The 20,565-nt window shown below is 41.2% G+C and overlaps 1 protein-coding gene across 4 annotated transcripts in view; it reads right to left on the bottom strand.

Moving 5' to 3' along the window:
* The window catches only part of RAPGEF2 (Rap guanine nucleotide exchange factor 2), a 165,477-nt gene that overhangs the window by 88,717 nt on the left and 56,195 nt on the right, over positions 1-20,565 (bottom strand). For all 4 annotated transcript variants that reach the window (XM_035111547.2, XM_035111550.2, XM_035111549.2 and 1 more), the window contains exons 3-4: positions 18,168-18,224; positions 5,982-6,065 (exon numbers count right to left, since the gene is read on the bottom strand). In XM_035111547.2, coding sequence (XP_034967438.2) covers positions 5,982-6,065; positions 18,168-18,224 — 141 coding nt within the window. The remainder of the gene's footprint in view (positions 1-5,981; positions 6,066-18,167; positions 18,225-20,565) is intronic.

Genomic DNA, 20,565 nt, shown 5'->3' with positions numbered 1-20,565 from the left:
ATCTGGCCTCTATTGCCTATAAGGAGCTAATAACAGGCCCTGACCTACAAAATGTACACTTATGTTTGATTCATTCTCATCTTCTCCATACATAGATCAATATTCTTATGATAAGATATGCCTCTCCTCAATGAATAGGAGCCAACCTACTGACTAAAAATGTTCCAGTGCTTAACTGAAGAGTAAGCCTCACCACTATATATCCAATGATATGTTTATAAACATCTACAAAAACCACTATTGAGGACAAACCTCAACAATAGCATATTTAAACTGCAACAGGTAAAAATGTTTATCCCACACTTTACTTGCCAGTGCAAAAGCTTGTTTACAAAAAAAAAACCCACAAAAAACATAGCCATAAGCAGATGGATAAAAACTTGGATGTAGGTAAGTAATATGAATGTTGAATTAAGCCTATATTCTAAAAACAGTTCCATTGTTAAACCTGAACTGATTGTTTGCAATTTTATGCACAGCTGTCTGCCAGTAAGGCCGATTGAATATTGTGGTACTTACTTCTGAGTGTACAAGCATATGAATGTGCTGCCCTTTGCTTTCCCTGTTGGAACAGATTCAATGGTAGTTCTTTGAAGACAGTAAAGTATTTCCAAAACTTCATAACTGCGGCAACTTGTGTCTCAACAGAACACAAATTGCTATTCGGATCAGCTAGGATATGGCATAATGATTGGGCATAAGCCTCCAGATGAGAAAACCAGGGCTTGAGGGGCTCTCTCATCACAAGACAAAAGGGCTCAAGGTGGAAAATAGCCTGAAACAAACTATCAATAGCTACTAAAGAATAAGGCTAAGCAATATATTATGTCATAGAGTCTCCAGTCCTCAGAGTGCTTCATCTTAAGTGCTATTCATTTCAATGGTACTTGCAGAAGCACAGTTCATGTGGGGCTCAGGTGTGCTGTATATCAAAACAAGGAGACTCAAGAGTAAACAACTGCTGCAATGTCTTATTTATAGGGACTCGGTTACTGAAAGGCATCTTGAGCATTTGGAAGGGGCAAATCTACTACAATTGACTTGTGTTTTCCAAAAGCATCCTTTTTATTTCATTGAGAAAAAGGAAAATAGAAAGTAACTGCAAAGAATCTTTTGAAGTCTCCATGAAAAGCCGTTTGCATTCTGTTTTAGCAGTCTACTGCAGATGTTTAAGGACAGTCAGGATTCCCTTGGGCAGAGGATAGACCTTTTAGGGCTTAATTCTAAACACTAAGAGATTTATTATTATTTTCATTTGGCTTTGGATAAATTCTAAGCCCTGTCTTTGTTCTTTTGTTATTTTATTGTTTTGTTATGATTCCATGCAAAATATTGCAGCTGTATACAACATGTAGCAAAATATTTTGAAAACTTAACAGTTAAAAAATGAAAACATTTGAGCTTCTCTTCTTTCAGTGTTTGTGCTTGATGATGTAGAGAAAAAAGAAATACTTTATTTTCCTTTACCGATCAAAAACCAATGTTTCATTTCAAATGTTTCAGAAAGAAAAATCACTAAGCAATGTTTCCTATAGATGAATGTATTCCTGAAAAATATATTTGGAGTTGTGAAGGAATGGGACAGCTTTTACCATTTCTGTTACTCTGCCTACACTTCCAAGACATGCAAAAGCAACTCACAACTATTAGATAAACTGCAAATGAAAAACATGGTAAACATATAACTGTTACATATGCCTTTTAAATACACCTTATTTATCCTCCTTTCCTTTGTTCCCTTTGCAGCACAATGCAGCTCTCCAAATTTACTCCAGAGGGTTTCCCAATCTTTTGGAAAAGATTTGGTATGTGCTTGGGACACTACAGAGCAAAAATTGCATCCCTTCCTTTTCTGCTTATTGAAGCTTTCTATCAGCAGACAGTCATCAATGGATACCACACATTCTACCCGTATGTATTATATTGTTTACTTTTAAGAATAGACCAAACAATGACATTTGCAGATAAAAAGGGGGTGAGAAAAGGAAGGGAGGACTGGGGAATGGTTAATTTGTATTCTATGAGAAACCCTTTTAAAAATTAATAGTGGCAAAAAGAATCCTTAACTAACACGCAGAACTGAATGTAAAAATTGTGATCTAGAATAACTACAACTTAGATCAAAATAGCTGTGCAACCAATTCTACATGACCAGCTTGAGCTTGGATTTAGGTTTCTTGAACAGAAGCTACTACACCATGATAGAGCACAAGTGACTTTTGAAAAAATAGAAGTGTTCTAAAAGCAGTTTATAAATCTAGCATGAGATGTGCTATACAAAGTAAAAGTAACAATCTCACTGGAATATCAAATCTTTTAAATATTCTATACTAAAATAAAAGTTGGCGTATTATTGTGATTAATATGGTGGGTTCAAGTAAAGACGTACAATAAATGAAACACAACAATAAACTGAGAGGTAGTAATCCTGAACAAACACATAACAGAATTAATCTTTTCTCTCTCTTTTTACATTTATAGCATACATTTTACATTTATAGTAGCTGAATTTGTAACCTCACAATACTCATTATCATGAGTCAGGATTAAGCTGGCGTGTGGTTATTTACCCATCTCAGAACAGAGCAGAAATTTGAACCTGGGTGTTTAAAATCTCAAAAACACTCTTAGCTGCTACATATGTGGTACCTCTATGAACAGAGATATAAACCTTCTAAAACCTCTCTTGTAAAGCATCTATTGTCTAAGCAATTTGTCACCTGTTGTTTTAAGCATCTATTTTCTTCTTGCCACCCAACTAATGTTAATTTCCATTAATCATGTCATATCTAAAATTTAGATTGCATTTGTTCTGGCAAATGCCTATTAACCTTTAAGGTGCTCCAGAGATAATAAACTGAGTTCACTGTCAATCAGTATGAGTGATGTTTTAAGCAATGCCAGTGAAAAAGTTCCACTATATATTTCACTGTAAGTTTTTCAACTATTTTTTAGGACAAAGCAAAGAAAATGCAGGTCCTATTACAAGATACAAGTTATTTCTTGTATCTTGATAACATACTGTAGTATTTTATCTGAATTCTTACTACTTACCTTAAACATAAATGTTCAATTTTATTTTTTATGTTCAAACATAAAAAATAAATGTTTAATGCTTTTGAGTTGAATTATCATTTGCTAGAATTTCACCTAAAGCCATGAAAAAGGGCAGATCATAAGGCCTGAATACAATACAAAACGTACTTCTCTACACCAACCAGCAACTTCTAACATGTCAGACATATATCTGTCTATTTGAACCACATTACTTTCAATGGGGTGCACCTTTCAACACACATTCCATTCATACCCCAATGTAAATGTGGATTCACACTAAGTGCATATCCAAATACACAAACAATGTGTGGATTCAAATTTGTACCCTTTTGATCTAGGGGTCTCAGTAGACCACAAGCTTAACATGAGTCAACAGTGTGATGCAGCAGCAAAAAGGCTTATGCTATGCTAAGCTGCATCAACAGAAGTATAGTGTCCCAGTCAAGGGAAGTCAGAGCATTACTCTATTCTGCCATGGTCAGACCACAATTGGAGTGACGTGCCGGGTTCTGGGTACCCCAGTTTAAGAAAGTTATTGATGAGCTGAAACGTGTGCAGAGGAGGGATGATCAAGGCTCTGGAAACCAAGCCTAATGACAAACAGTTGAGGGAGTTGTAAATGTTTAGCCTGAATATGAGGAGACTGAGAGGAGATATGAGAGTTACGGTATCTTCAAATATATAAAGGGCTGTCACATAGAAGGCTAGGACTTGAATCAATAGATTCAAGTTACAAGAAAGGAGACTCTGACTAAACACCAGGAAGAGCTTTCTGACAGTAAGAGCTGTTCAACAGTGGAACAGACTCCTTTGAGAGGTGATAGACTCTCCTCCCTTGGAGGTTTTTAAGCAGCAGTTGGATGGCCATCTGCCATGTATGATCTAGTTGGGATTCCTGCAGTGCAGGGCATTGGACTAGATGACCCTTGGAATCCTTTCCAACTCTACAATTTTGATTCTATGATCAAGCCGATACCGGGGCTAACAGTGATTGTGATGACTGTCACACCCCATACCATCTTCCATCCTCTTCCAAAGGGTTCCTCAACTGGCTGAACAAGTTTTGAGTGGCACTGCAAGACTGCAGGATGCAGGGAGAAATTAGCATAACATCGCATCCCTTCTTCATCCATTAGTGGAGGCATCCATTAGATCAAGAGCCTTTTGTGAGCACAAGAACACATAAGGGATTCCATATATTGAAAATTCGATATAGTGCAAACCAGTAACTTCTGCATTCAGATGCACATCTAATTTATACTGTTGACTTCCAACATATGAACACAAGGTTGTGTGCATGTACAATCACCTTCTGGGATCAACAAGTAGATACACAATCCTCTAAGCAGTGCTATTTTGCAACTTCTGTTCGTTTTAAGGAGTTCACCAGGAAAGCAGCTCAAACCTTTTGAAATGAATGAAGATTGAGCTGTAACTAACTGATCACACTCTCTGGTAGTTAATTCAGGAATTTATAAAATGGTGAGTGACTACTGCTATTAGTAACTACCACTTTTTACTAAACACAGTTCTGCAACTGCTTGATATGGTACACACGCTATCCATTTAGTTACTACTGCTTTTTAAATCATGATAGAATGCATGCAGTTTCTTGTGGTTTTAATCCACATCTGTGTATTACCTTGCTGACAGCCTCAGGCAAAATGGCATAAAATTGATTTAAATGCTATGCGACACCCAAAGCGAAGGCACAGGGAAAGAAATCAAGAGAGACCTTTTCAAGGTTGACTTAAATCTGTATCAACCTGCTACTTGGCAATATTTTTGTCAGATTTTTCCTCTGTATCCCAGAATGCAAGATGAATACAGAAACCTTTTTCACACTGCAGCATTAGTTCAGTTAGCATACTGGCTCAAATTTCATGTGGTAGCCACACACACCTACTTGAAAATGTACATTTTATTTCATGGGCTTAAAAGCAATTCACATTAACAATAGGTCTGTAAACTAGTTCTAGCAAATTAGGTCCTCTTTGCTCTTTCAAAGAACTGGAAATACAGCTTCCCTAAACCCTGTTATGTTGTCAGTGCTCTTCCTCATCCACAACGCAGCACCTTGACCGGAGAAGACAAGGGTCACAAGAACAAGCAGAGGCCTTCCCACCCCCTTTGCTCAGCCACAAGTACTGATAAACCATTCTTTCTTGTCCTGGATAACATACATATGTGCAGGGGATCATGGTTTGTATAGTGCAGGCATGTGAAGACAGACTTCTCCCCTCCGTGTCCCACATTGCCACCACTTCTCTGATATTGTCTGCAACTGACAATCACTTTTGCCCCATTTCTAAAGTCTTTTTCTAACTTTTCAACATACACATTCCAAGAAAAATGGGGAAGGGGGGAACCAGCATCATGCTTTTACATTCAATGAACAGTACCACTTCACATTAACCATGAATGAGCAGTTGGCAAAAACATGTCTCGTGCTGAAGAGTTCCCTGTGTTACACTACAAACATGGAAAACAGGCTACTTAGTGATAGCCATTATGCCCCAGAAGAGAGGTCATGTCCAGAGAAGATCTTGGTGACTGCTGGTCAGCTTTGAAATACTCTTCCTCCAATGGTTCAAGGCCAGGGTATTTTAAAGGAAGAATATAATGCCTTTTGAATGGGGCAAGCATCATGTGGCAAGAGATGAGTGTGCACTCTCTTCAAAGCATATGAACATAGGCTCATATTTTATTTTATTTTGTTTCGACTACATCAGACCAACACCTGTAACTAGAACTTTGGAAAAGTGATTAGAGATCTAATTCAAAGTGTGTTGATGAATGGACTCAAACCTTGAAACTATGTTAAGCCCCTCAACACTCTTCGATGCAATTAATATTTCTTTCAATATTAGATGAGAACTATTCATTTTTAATTATGTGAACTATAAAACAAATTCTAGTCATACCTGCTCCTTGGAAGAAACATTGATTCTTTGATAAATACTGAACCAGACAGAAGAATATACCAACAGGTCCCAATATCATCGGGGCTGTAAATAAAAACAAGAAAATGTTAGGAAGTGCAATTTGGGCAATAAAAGCAAACACAACATTAATATAAATCTACATGTGAGCTGCCCATGATAGACTGCTTTTTAAGTGGTGAATTTTATAAAACTGATTCTTCCTGAACATGTAGTAGTTACATATATAGTGTTGTATCCAACTCAGTCATACTCAGGATGGACTCACAGAAAGCAATGGACAAATTGGATTAACTTAACCAATGGATTAGCTTGCTTGCATGTATTCATTTCAATGGATTGTACTCTTCAGCAAGATTTAGTCTGATACAGTCCAGTACTTTTATATATCAAAACAATTTCATAACAGCAACTGACTTCTTATAACTGTACAGCAGCCTAAGGCTGCAATTCTGTATACCCGTATGTGGGAGTAAGTCCCACGAAATTCACTTGTTTATTCAGGAGAAAGTCTCAAACATAGGATTAAGCTGTAATGATTCACTCCTACAGAACAACCACACAAACACATTTATGTCTTCATTTTTTTCTTTCACTATTTAAAGTCCCTCTTCTTTTCTCCCCCACCCCCAAAATAAATGCTGCTACTTTGTGCAAAATGTTCTGAGTTCGTTCCTGACAAAGTCAAGATCAGAAAGCAGCTTAATTTTGGAGGTCAGAACCAGCTAAGTATTTAGCTGTTGGTGAAGAAAACTGTTTGATCTTATTTCTTCTTGCGATATTAAAACATGTTTCCCGAGAGATAGCAAGATCCTTCTGCTTGCAGAGCACTATCTCTCAAATTTTAAGGAAAAAAATTGGAACAATTTGGAAACCAGACTAGCTTCTAATGAATGCTAGGATTATGTTAAAATACAATTTTCTGCTATCTTTTACATTCAAGTCATTGGCCTTGGCACACCTTTTGTTTTGCCTTTACAATTACGCACATATTAAATTAGACATCTGTTTCTATAACTTTCATAACCACCACAGCCACCAAAGTGCGGCTAATATGTTTAAGGATCTGAGTTATTCAATCATTCTGTAAGCGTTCTACCCAAGTATAATTACAAGTCACAAACAGTTAGCATGAACAAAAAAGGACCAGCCCATTGATTGATTGATTGATTGATTGATGTGACAGCACAGTTATTAAAGTTCAGAACTAGTGGGCTAATTCCAGTTGAATGCACCACATCCAATTTATTTTTATAAAAAGTAAGGCTTCTTTAAAATGGCCACTGTGAGAACAGGATGCTGGATTGGTGGACCATTGGCCTGATCCAGTAGGTGTTGGTTAAGAGTTGGTTAGAACTGGTTTGGTCTACTAGTTGGTGTCTGAAAATTCTTCCTAAGAGGGAAGTCTTTCACAAAAAAATGTTTGTTAAAAAAGCCTGTTTCACAGCAGCTGCAGACTGGGTCAACATCATCAAGCCATTTGCTATGACCACAAGGTCTTTTTCCTAGTCCGTTCACTGTGATATTACATCCTGTCCACCAGCAAGAAACCTTGCCACTAACATCCAATAATAACCCCCAACAACTGGCCACAGGATTTGGCATATACCCACCCTTTAGAAGAAATGAAGCCTTGTTTAGAAGCTACAACACTACAGTATTTAATCTTTATATAGTCAAAATCAACTACTGGATTTTTGTATACACTGGTCCAAGTGGTTAAAGCTGACTGGAAGCTCCCTGTGGAAAAATATGTTCCCAATAAGCAATTCTGATTTACTGCAGTGCAGACCTGGCTAGATCCCAAGACAACCTGGCCAACTGTCTAGCTATCAGAAGGAATAATATACCTCAGGGGGAGTGAAAAATCAACAGACTAGTCTGGCTGCAGCTACTCTTTGCATTATTAAATATCCTATTGGATGTCTTTCACAAAGACAGTGGAAGCACAGTGCAAATGAACGTCCATAGCTTGAAGAGGCTTCAGCACACTGTTTGAAATTGGTATGCAGAACTCTGCAAAGGCTTCAAGAACAGACTTTGCTTATAATAATTTTCTAACATCTCTTCTTTGCTCTTGGAAACAAACATTAAGGACCAGGTAATACTCTGAAATCAATATTTATCATGTAACACAGGCTATAGTCACACATCGGCAGCCCAAATTGAAACACAAACTTTTTATCCCCCACCACCATTCACAGACACCTCTGCAGAACAATCGTGCCCTTTTGAAAATCAAACCTTTGTATAATCATAAGCCCTATGATCCACAGTTAACCCTGTTTCTATATCTTATTGCAGCAATAAAGGGCACCAATTGCTTTAGCTAATTGTCTAAAAGGCATTCTAAATTCTCTGGCTGCAGCCTCAAGTTGTCTCCCATATTTGGGTATACAAATTAAGCAGAAGAAGCATTGTCATTTCACTGCCTACCCTTGCTTTTTTTCTTCATTTTAAACTCCTCCTCCCCCTTTAAATCGATCCTACCCAGATTCCTTCTCTATTTCTAAACACTCCCATCTCATTTCTCTTTGTTCTCTCTTTTAATCTTAAAGCCTCACATCCTTTATTCTGTCTCTAACCATTCTCTTCCTGCTTCTTTTGGAATGCACTTCCCCTGGATATTCATCTCAGTCTTTGTCTTGCTTCCATTTTCTTAAGAAAACATATTTTCAGAATCACCTCTTCTTTCAAGTTTACTCTGATTAATGTTGTTCTTATCATTCTCGTTCCCTGCCTTACTGGCATTTTGTTTTTGTTTTTTTCTTGGATTGCCAGTTTGAGAGCAGAGGCTATCTTTACCCACCACCACCCTCTACAGCATTTACTATTGTTAAACACTTAACAAACCAATTGTCATAATTATTAACCGAGACTGCTACACCCCTTCAATTTTTAAAAAACCTCTTACTGGTTTGATTATAAGTTCTGCAGAGACCACTTGAAGTGCTCTACTCCATATGGGTTTGCTCAAGAATATAGCTTCTCTTTAAATACATTTCTATGGATCCCTGTGCCATCTGCTAGGTCAGTGATGGGGAACCTTTTGAGCTTGGTGTGTCAAAATTCTCCCAAAAAACCGAGCATAATTCAGGTGGTGTGTCACTTCGAGGAAAAAAACCATAATTTTGCAATATTTATAGTTTAAATCACAAAAATGTATACTGTAATTGTTTCCCCTTTTAAAAAAGGAAAAAAGGGGAGAAAAAAATTATTAAAGTTTTTTTATATTTTTTAAAAAAATATTTAAAAAGGGAAAAAAAATAAGGCAAAACCCAGAGGTCTTTCCCAGTGGGACTATGGGCTCAGGCCTTCCTCCAACGGGTCTGCCGCTGGAGAGGTGGGCTAGGGTTGGGCCTGTGCCTCCTTGTGGCCCTCTTCAGCCCACCTCTCTCCTCACTCGGCTATGCTTGCGCAGCGGCGGGGCAACAGGGAAGGGGTTTCAGTTTACTGTACTTGGGTGTCTCTTCTCTCTTCCCAGGATGGTGGCAGTGGTGGCAGCAGCGAGGTCAGGGTTCTTCTCCCTCCTCCAAGGGCCCCCTCCTCTCTCTTGAGGCGGGGGCGACGGGGACGGCAACGGAGCGAGCGGACCCCTGTTCTCCCTCCTTACTGCGGGGGCAGTGGCAGCAGGGCTTCCTTTTTCCTCCTCCGGCCTCCGGAGTGCCTCGAGGCAGTCTGTCAGGTTTGCGGGGTGGGGGTGGGGTCCGGCAGCTCCCTGGTTGCTGCACTGGTGGCCTCCAGTGTCCGGGCGGTGGCAGTTTCGGTGGCTCGGGAGCCCATCCGGCAGCTCCTGCAGCGCTGGTCACTTTCAGGAGCTCCGTGCCGACCGCCATCTTGCCTCGCCGGAAGTCCACAAGGCCCCTAGAGATGCATTGCCCTGCGGCATTCCGCCGCCGGCCGGAAGTGAGGACTCAGCATGCGGCCGCGTGTCACAGAAAATGGCTATGCGTGTCAGTGTTGACACATGTGTCATAGGTTCGCCATCACTGTGCTAGGTCCTTTGCAGTTGTGCCACCAAGAAGCAACCCCCCAGGAGAGTACTGTATTGCTAGTATGCTTTTAGCCTTCTTGTGTAAACTGTTTTAATAACTGCTATTTTATTGTCATTACTCTGTCCATAATCTGGCTAGGTCATATTTAATATAGAAAGTTAAGACAATAGTGTAAAAAAAAAAAGTTGCCTTGAGGCTGATATCTGCAAGCAATAGCATTAAATTTCAACGTAAGTTCCACTAACACAAGGAACTACTGAGTTGACACTTGGGAAAGTTATTCAAGGTGGTGGGGAAAGGGGGAGTGGGGGAGTGGGAATTGTACTCAGAGGAAGTGCATCCTCTGAATCCATTTATTTCCACCCCACCCAATAAATCCTTTCTTCTGCAAAAAAACCAAAACAAAAAAAAACCCTTTAAACTAAAACTTCTGGGGGAACAAGAATTTGACTCTGCTTCCTCCAAAACATTTCCCCTCTTCTACAGTCCTTATCCCAGAAATGGAACACACCCACTTGCAGTTAATAACTCCCTGTAGGCAGGTTTCCCCTTCATGGATCAATGCCTTGTCGTGGCGAAGGGGCTTGAATAACTCAGAGAAGCTATGAGCTATGCCATGCAGGGCCACCCAAGATGGACAGGTCATAGTGGAGAGTTTTGACTAAACGTGATCCACCTGGAGAAGGAACTGGCAAGCCACTCCAGTATCCCTGCCAAGAAAACTCCATGGACAAAGACAACAGGCATATAAAAGTTATGACGCTGGAAGATGAGCCCCTCAGGTCGGAAGGCGTCCAACATGCTACTGAGGAAGAGCGGAGGACAAGTACAAGTAGATTCAGAGCTGATGAAGCGGCTGGGCCAAAGCCGAAAGGACGCTCAGTTGTGGATATGCCTGGAAGCGAAAGGAAAGTCCGATGCTGTAAAGAAAAATATTGCATAGGAACCTGGAATGTAAGAACCATGAATAGAGGTAAGCTGGATGTGGTCAAAAATGAGATGACAAGAATAAATATCGACATCCTGGGCATCAGTGAACTAAAATGGAAGGGAATGGGTGAATTCAGTTCGGGTGACTATCATATCTACTACTGTGGGCAAGAATCCTGTAGAAGAAATGGAGTGGCCCTCATAGTCAACAAAAGAGTGGCAAAAGCTGTAATGGGATGCAATCTCAAAAATGACAGAATGATCTCGATACGAATCCAAGGCAGACCTTTTAACATCACAGTAATCCAAGTTTATGCACCAACTACCGGTGCTGAAGAAAGTGAAATTGACCAATTCTATGAAGACCTACAACACCTTCTAGAAATGACACCAAAGAAGGATGTTCTTCTCATTACAGGGGATTGGAATGCTAAAGTAGGGAATCAAGAGATAAAAGGAACAACTGGCAAGTTTGGCCTTGGAGTTCAAAATGAAGCAGGGCAAAGGCTAATAGAGTTCTGTCAAGAGAACAAGCTGGTCATCACAAACACACTCTTCCAACAACACAAGAGACGACTCTACACATGGATATCACCAAATGGGCAGCATCGAAATCAGATTGATTATATTCTCTGCAGCCAAAGATGGAGAAGCTCTATACAATCAGCAAAAACAAGACCTGGAGCTGACTGTAACTCAGATCATCAGCTTCTTATAGCAAAATTCCAGCTTAAACTGAAGAAAGTAGGAAAAACCACTGGGCCAGTAAGATACAATCTGAATCAAATCCCTTATGAATACACAGTGGAAGTGAGGAACAGGTTTAAGGATTTAGATTTGGTGGACAGAGTGCCTGAAGAACTATGGATGGAGGCTCGTAACATTATACAGGAGGCAGCAACGAAAACCATCCCAAGGAAAAGGAAATGCAAGAAGGCAAAATGGCTGTCCAACGAGGCCTTACAAATAGCGGAGGAGAGGAGGCAAGCAAAATGCAAGGGAGATAGGGAAAGATACAGGAAACTGAATGCAGATTTCCAAAAAACAGCAAGGAGAGATAAGAGGGTCTTCTTAAATGAGCAATGCAAAGAAATAGAGGAAAACAATAGAATGGGGAAAACCAGAGATCTGTTCAAGAAAATTGGAGATATGAAAGGAACATTTCGTACAAAGATTACCATAATCAAGGACAAAAGTGGTAAGGACCTAACAGAAGCAGAAGACATCAAGAAGAGGTGGCAAGAATACACAGAGGAATTATACCAGAAAGATATGGAGGTCTCGTACACCCCAGGTAGTGTGTTTGCTGACCTTGAGCCAGACATCTTGGAGAGTGAAGTCAAATGGGCCTTAGAAAGCACTGCTAATAACAAAGCCAGTGGAAGTGATGATATTCCAGCTGAACTATTTAAAATTTTAAAAGATGATGCTGTTAAGGTGCTACACCCAATATGCCAGCAAGTTTGGAAAACTCAGCAATGGCCAGAGGATTGGAGAAGATCAGTCTACGTCCCAATTCCAAAGAAGGGCAGTGCCAAAGAATGCTCCAACTACCGCACAATTGCGCTCATTTCACACGCTAGCAAGGTCATGCTTAAAATTCTACAAGGCAGGCTTAGGCAGTATGTGGACCGAGAACTCCCAGAAGTGCAAGCTGGATTTCGAAAGGGCAGAGGAACCAGAGACCAAATAGCAAACATGCGCTGGATTATGGAGAAAGCTAGAGAGTTCCAGAAAAACGTCTACTTCTGCTTCATTGACTATGCAAAAGCCTTTGACTGTGTCGACCACAGCAAACTATGGCAAGTTCTTAAAGAAATGGGAGTGCCTGATCACCTCATCTGTCTCCTGAGAAATCTCTATGTGGGACAAGAAGCTACAGTTAGAACTGGATATGGAACAACTGATTGGTTCAAAATTGGGAAAGGAGTACGACAAGGTTGTATATTGTCTCCCTGCTTATTTAACTTATATGCAGAATTCATCATGCGAAAGGCTGGACTAGATGAATCCCAAGCAGGAATTAAGATTGCCGGAAGAAATATCAACAACCTCAGATATGCAGATGACACAACCTTGATGGCAGAAAGTGAGGAGGAATTAAAGAACCTTTTAATGAGGGTGAAAGAGGAGAGCGCAAAATATGGTCTGAAGCTCAACATCAAAAAAACCAAGATCATGGCCACTGGTCCCATCACCTCCTGGCAAATAGAAGGGGAAGAAATGGAGGCAGTGAGAGATTTTACTTTCTTGGGCTCCTTGATCACTGCAGATGGTGACAGCAGTCACGAAATTAAAAGACGCCTGCTTCTTGGGAGAAAAGCAATGACAAACCTAGACAGCATCTTAAAAAGCAGAGACATCACCTTGCCGACGAAGGTCCGTATAGTTAAAGCTATGGTTTTCCCAGTAGTGATGTATGGAAGTGAGAGCTGGACCATAAAGAAGGCTGATCGCCGAAGAATTGATGCTTTTGAATTATGGTGCTGGAGGAGACTCTTGAGAGTCCCATGGACTGCAAGAAGATCAAACCTATCAATTCTTAAGGAAATCAGCCCTGAGTGCTCCCTGGAAGGACAGATCGTGAAGCTGAGGCTCCAATACTTTGGCCACCTCATGAGAAGAGAAGAATCCTTGGAAAAGACCCTGATGTTGGGAAAGATTGAGGGCACTAGGAGAAGGGGACGACAGAGGACAAGATGGTTGGACAGTGTTCTCGAAGCTACGAACATGAGTTTGACCAAACTACGGGAGGCAGTGCAAGACAGGAGTGCCTGGCGTGCTATGGTCCATGGGGTCACGAAGAGTCGGACACGACTAAACGACTAAACAACAACAGGCAGGTTAACTGACCTCAGTCTATGCATATCTCCCCATGCCTTTTCCCAGGGATTCTTTTCCCTTTTTTGTGCTGCTGCTAAAACAGGTTAAGAATGGGTAAGGAGGCCTTGCATTTGGAGAATCTTGCACCCAATATAGGCTTGAAGCTCTCTCTTCTTCCTGTTCCCAGGATGCTCTGGAAGCATGAGGGCAACCCCAGTGCAACTCCTAATGTTTTCTGCCACAGCAATCCAGTGGATACTCTTTCTAATCCTACTGGCTGTCAGAAAGTGGCACATCTACCGGTAATATGTGTGGCATTTCCCCATATGCTTCTATTTAAACTTCCAAAAGAAAGACTTCTAGCACACTCCTATGTGGGTCTAACATAGCATTCACCCTATTAAATGTGCACGGGAATGCGGCCATAGCTTCTCAGTATTGATAAAATGTTTTGCCCAGAGGAGGATACACAAACGTACAAACACACAGGAAAAATAGGCCACTCAATAATTTATGGGTTGATCATAGGAGCTAGTTTTGAAGAGAGAGCCTCAGGACTTACTAAAGGGCAGGGAAGAAAAACAAACAACCATGCTCAAAATCACAAGACAATATTATATTGACCTGCCAGTGTATCTATAGAGTGTGACCCACAAACCAATTCAACTGGATTGTAAGATTATGCAACAGGATGAATCCAGAATCGTGAACTAGATGTCACTCCATGCTATGAATCAGTTTTCACCTTCATGAAATCCCTAAATTTGTTCTATGTCTATAACAAACAGTAAAATAAAAAAATTCCTTCAGTAGCACCTTAAAGACCAACTTTTTTATTTTGGTATGAGCTTTCGTGTGCATGCACACTTCTTCAGATACAGTGAAATGGAAGTTTCCAGGCACTTATGTAGAGAAGGGGTGGGGAGGGGTGGGGAGGGGGAGGGGGGGATCACTCAGAAGGGTGGTGGAAATGGGTGATTGACTGACTGATAGCTGTTGATGACCGGAAACGACTGCAAATGGTTTTGCATGAAAAAGCAAGGGTGGAGATGGCTGAAGATCGCTTATCATGTATAATGAGATAAGAACCCGATATCTCTGTTCAAACCAGGTCCCTCCATGGTTTTGAGCTTGGTGATAAGTTGCAATTCAGCAACTTCTCTTTCCAGTCTATTTCTGAAATTCTTTTGTAGTAAGACAGCTACTTTGAGATCTTGTATAGAATGTCCTGGGAGATTGAAGTGTTCTCCTACTGGTTTTTCTGTCTTCTGGTTCCTGATGTCAGATTTATGTCCATTTATCCTTTGGCGTAGGGTTTGGCCTGTTTGTCCAATATAGAGAGCTGAAGGGCACTGTTGGCATTTGATGGCATACACAATGTTAGAGGATGAGCAATTAAATAGTCCTGAGATGGTATGTTGGATGTTGTTGGGGCCAGTAATGGTATTGTCTGGGTGTATGTGGCAGCAAAGTTGGCATCTGGGTTTATTGCAGGCTCTGGTACCAGTGTCCATGTTAAGTCTGGTGGTTGTATTATTGTGGGTGAGGAGTTGTTTAAGATTGGGTGGCTGTCTGTAGGCAATGAAAGGTCTTCCTCCCAGAGCTTGAGAAAGGGAGCTGTCATTGTCCAGGAGAGGCTGTAGATCTCTGATGATGCGTTGTACTGTTTTAACTTGGGAGCTGTATGTGATGACTAGTGGTGTTCTGTTATTTTCTTTTTTGGGTCTGTCTTGCAGCAGGTTCTCTCTAGGTATCTGTCTGGCTCTGTTGATCTGTTGTTTAACTTCATCAGGTGGATATTTTAGTTCTAAAAAGGTTTGCTGTAGATCTCTTAGGTGAGATTCTCTGTCTGTAGAGTTGGAACAGATGCGGTTGTAACGTAAGGCCTGGCTGTATACGATGGATTGTTTGGTATGTTTGGGATGGTAGCTAGAAGCATGTAGATATGTTTGTCGGTCAGTTGGTTTTCTGTATAAGGTGGTGTCTATATGTCCATCCTGTATTTTTATAGTAGTGTCCAAAAAATGTATTTCTTGCATAGATTGGTTCATTGTTAGGTTGATGGTGGGGTGAAAGTCATTGAATGTCTGGTGGAAGGTTTCCAGGGTCTGTTGTCCATGTGTCCAGATAATAAAAATATCGTCAATGTATCGCAGGTACAGGAGAGGTTTGAGTGGGTAGGAGTTAAGGAAACGTTGTTCTAAATCTGCCATGAAGATGTTGGCATACTGTGGGGCCATGCGGGTGCCCATGGCTGTGCCGCTGATCTGGAGGAACAGGTCATCACCAAATTTGAAGTGGTTGTGGGTAAGGAACACCATTTCAGATAAAACCACAGCGGACTTTGCTACCAAACTCTGCCACTTTGTCCTTACCCACAACCACTTCAAATTTGGTGATGACCTGTTCCTCCAGATCAGCGGCACAGCCATGGGCACCCGCATGGCCCCACAGTATGCCAACATCTTCATGGCAGATTTAGAACAACGTTTCCTTAACTCCTACCCACTCAAACCTCTCCTGTACCTGCGATACATTGACGATATTTTTATTATCTGGACACATGGACAACAGACCCTGGAAACCTTCCACCAGACATTCAATGACTTTCACCCCACCATCAACCTAACAATGAACCAATCTATGCAAGAAATACATTTTTTGGACACTACTATAAAAATACAGGATGGACATATAGACACCACCTTATACAGAAAACCAACTGACCGACAAACATATCTACATGCTTCTAGCTACCATCCCAAACATACCAAACAATCCATCGTATACAGCCAGGCCTTACGTTACAACCGCATCTGTTCCAACTCTACAGACAGAGAATCTCACCTAAGAGATCTACAGCAAACCTTTTTAGAACTAAAATATCCACCTGATGAAGTTAAACAACAGATCAACAGAGCCAGACAGATACCTAGAGAGAACCTGCTGCAAGACAGACCCAAAAAAGAAAATAACAGAACACCACTAGTCATCACATACAGCTCCCAAGTTAAAACAGTACAACGCATCATCAGAGATCTACAGCCTCTCCTGGACAATGACAGCTCCCTTTCTCAAGCTCTGGGAGGAAGACCTTTCATTGCCTACAGACAGCCACCCAATCTTAAACAACTCCTCACCCACAATAATACAACCACCAGACTTAACATGGACACTGGTACCAGAGCCTGCAATAAACCCAGATGCCAACTTTGCTGCCACATACACCCAGACAATACCATTACTGGCCCCAACAACATCCAACATACCATCTCAGGACTATTTAATTGCTCATCCTCTAACATTGTGTATGCCATCAAATGCCAACAGTGCCCTTCAGCTCTCTATATTGGACAAACAGGCCAAACCCTACGCCAAAGGATAAATGGACATAAATCTGACATCAGGAACCAGAAGACAGAAAAACCAGTAGGAGAACACTTCAATCTCCCAGGACATTCTATACAAGATCTCAAAGTAGCTGTCTTACTACAAAAGAATTTCAGAAATAGACTGGAAAGAGAAGTTGCTGAATTGCAACTTATCACCAAGCTCAAAACCATGGAGGGACCTGGTTTGAACAGAGATATCGGGTTCTTATCTCATTATACATGATAAGCGATCTTCAGCCATCTCCACCCTTGCTTTTTCATGCAAAACCATTTGCAGTCGTTTCCGGTCATCAACAGCTATCAGTCAGTCAATCACCCATTTCCACCACCCTTCTGAGTGATCCCCCCCTCCCCCTCCCCACCCCTCCCCACCCCTTCTCTACATAAGTGCCTGGAAACTTCCATTTCACTGTATCTGAAGAAGTGTGCATGCACACGAAAGCTCATACCAAAATAAAAACTTAGTTGGTCTTTAAGGTGCTACTGAAGGAATTTTTTTATTTTACTTCGATCCAGACCAACACGGCTACCTACCTGTAACTATAACAAACAGGTCAGTCATACAAATGCCAAATGGAAATGGGTGGATAAACACGGCCGATGTTTATATGGAAAAAAGCAAGTGCCTTGTAAGGAGCTTTAGATCTCAAAAAGTATCAAAATGCTATTGGTCTATAATATTTAAAATTATTTCAGACTAACCATACCTGCTAAAAATGTAGTCAAGTTGCATATACACATCTTTCTTCTCAATACTTACAAAGGAGTACGGGCATTAAATAAGCACAGTATTAGGACAAGTACACTGTGGAATGTCGCTAGGTAGAAAGATTCTCTTAAGTTCATCTCTGATGCAACATAATCTAGTTCATTGTATTTTATGCCAGTAAATGACATTCCCCGGCCCACTACCTCCCACCTACCTGCCCCCACACAGTGATGCAATTGGAAGTGGCAAACTGCTGTGCAAAGAACAGATAAGTGTTTCCATATAAGCAATGTAGTATGAAAGAAAGATAACCACTCACTAGTACAAAACTTCATTTGCTTCGTGCCTCTCGTATCTCACTGTTTCACACATCATTCTGTGAAAAAAGAAACAAAAACCATTTATAAGTAAGAGCACTTTTATTAACTGCTATTTTATATTACAGTTAGGCCAGTTCCCTTAAAGCCACACATGCTGAAGATAAGTGGCTGTCACCAATATGTGGCTGCACTGTAGCAGTTTTCTCACAGTGGGTTTTCAAACACATATTAAAATAGATGTGCAAAAAGCAAAGGTTGCAGACCATGATTTTATTTCAGGGAAGTGAAATCTTAAGTCCTCACAAAGAATGTTCTTTGTTGTTGTAAACATCAAGAGGAAAATAATGTCAAGATCGCAATCCCTAAGTGACAGTGATTCTATTCCATTCCCTGTGTTACTTTCCATGTTATTTGTTAACTCTGTCTGAAGATACATTTATTTAAATTTGGTCTCATTCCAGAAAGCAAAGCATATGGCGTGTGTGTGTGCGCGCGCGCGCACACACGCACACACACACACAAACACACACACTTACTTCTCAAGATGCTGAATGCAGGTATAGGATAAAAACTGAAAACCAGGCATCTTATTTTTAAAAATTAGGCAATGATATTGCTCTGTTACAAGGACCTTATGTCTTACACGTTTATGCAAACCTGGTACTGGGGGACAGGAATAAAGAGATAAAACAGATTTACTTAATTAAGTCTTATTCATTTTATTGAAATGAATGGCTCCTCTTAAGTCCGGGGGGGGGGGAGTGTCTTCTACTGCATAGAAATACCTTTCATGTTACATGTAAGCTACAAATCATGTTAGCACAGAAAAGTTAATACATTTACCCAGTATCCCAGTATCCCAGGGCAGGAATGGAATTCTTACTCAAAAGATTTATCAGAAAATGAACAAGCAGACTCCTGTACTTTTGGGATTTACAACAGAAATAGAGGATTCCCTATTGTCACTTCTACCAACAACTATGGTTCTGTGTTGGTCTGCCGTATTCGAAACAAAATTTAAAAAATTCCTTCCAGTAGCACCTTAGAGACCAACTAAGTTTGTCATTGGTATGAGCTTTCATGTGCATGCACACTTCTTCAGATACCATGTGCTTCTAATAACAGATATTATGCCACTAGACTTTCATTCTCACCATGAGTTGCAACTCACATAATTGTGCTATTTAAAAATCTAATATAATAATGTCAGTAGCTACCTTCCCTCCAGGTAACTTTCAAAGCTCATCCATTGCCAGAATCAACTATAGAAAGAGTCTGCTGGGAGTCTCTGTGTGTTTCTACCTGGCAGCTGCTAAGCTTATTGGGGCTGTCTGTTCTCTTTCCCTCCAGATAACATTAAAGGCTCAACTTTGTCAGAGGTGTGAGCCTTTTGGCACAAGTCAAAGGAACCTGTGCCCCTGCAATGAGGGAGAGAGAGCCCAGTGCAATCTTTCAAATGAGCTGTGAAAAGAAGTTACCCTAAATATTGAATATGGAGAAAAGACATCATAGAGAATCTGGATATTCTCTCCCAGTACGTTTCCGAGCACAATTCAAAGTGTTGGTGCTGACCTTTAAAGCCCTAAATGGCCTCGGTCCAGTATACCTGAAGGAGCGTCTCCTCCCCCATCGTTCTGCCCGGACACTGAGATCTAGCGCCGAGGGCCTTCTGGCGGTTCCCTCGCTACGAGAAGCCAAGTTACAGGGAACCAGGCAGAGGGCCTTCTCGGTAGTGGCGCCCACCCTGTGGAATGCCCTCCCACCAGAGGTCAAAGAGAATAACAATTACCAGACCTTTAGAAGGCATCTTAAGGCAGCCCTGTTTAGGGAAGCTTTTAATGTTTGATGGATTTCTGTATTTTAATGTTTTGTTGGAAGCCGCCCAGAGTGGCTGGGGGAACCCGGCCAGATGGGCGGGGTATAAATAATTATTATTATTATTATTATTATTATTATTATTATTATTATTATTATTATTATTTTCTATGAAAACTGTTGCCCCTCCACAGAAGTGAACAAATTCTTAAGGGTGAAAAAGAAGCGGAGGCTCAAAACTATGAAAGATGTTGCTGCCTGGGAGTGTGCTGCTGCACTGGGTTAAAAAAAAAAACCTTCCCAGAGAGAGAAGGTCAACTAGCACTGGTGCTCATAAGCCCATTTTTTGATGCAGTATTTTGAATCTGTATGTGATTGCAGTGCCGGCCCTACGTGCAGGCTGGGTGGCGCAGGGCACCATGGCGCCGGCCCGCCAGGAGGGCGCCGCGAGCTGCGCCCACCCGCTGGCCGACCGGTCCGCCGCGCAGCTGCGCCTGCCCGCCCGCCTGCTGCGCAGCAGTGCCTGTCGCACCCGCGCTGCGCACAGCGCCCACCCACCCACCACGCTGGGAAACGGGGTGG

Source organism: Zootoca vivipara, chromosome 9, assembly GCF_963506605.1.
Source record: "Zootoca vivipara chromosome 9, rZooViv1.1, whole genome shotgun sequence".
In the NCBI taxonomy this organism is placed as follows: Eukaryota; Metazoa; Chordata; class Lepidosauria; order Squamata; family Lacertidae; genus Zootoca; species Zootoca vivipara.
Note: the sequence above shows the minus strand (reverse complement) of the source record. Positions and strands in the feature narration are given on the sequence as shown.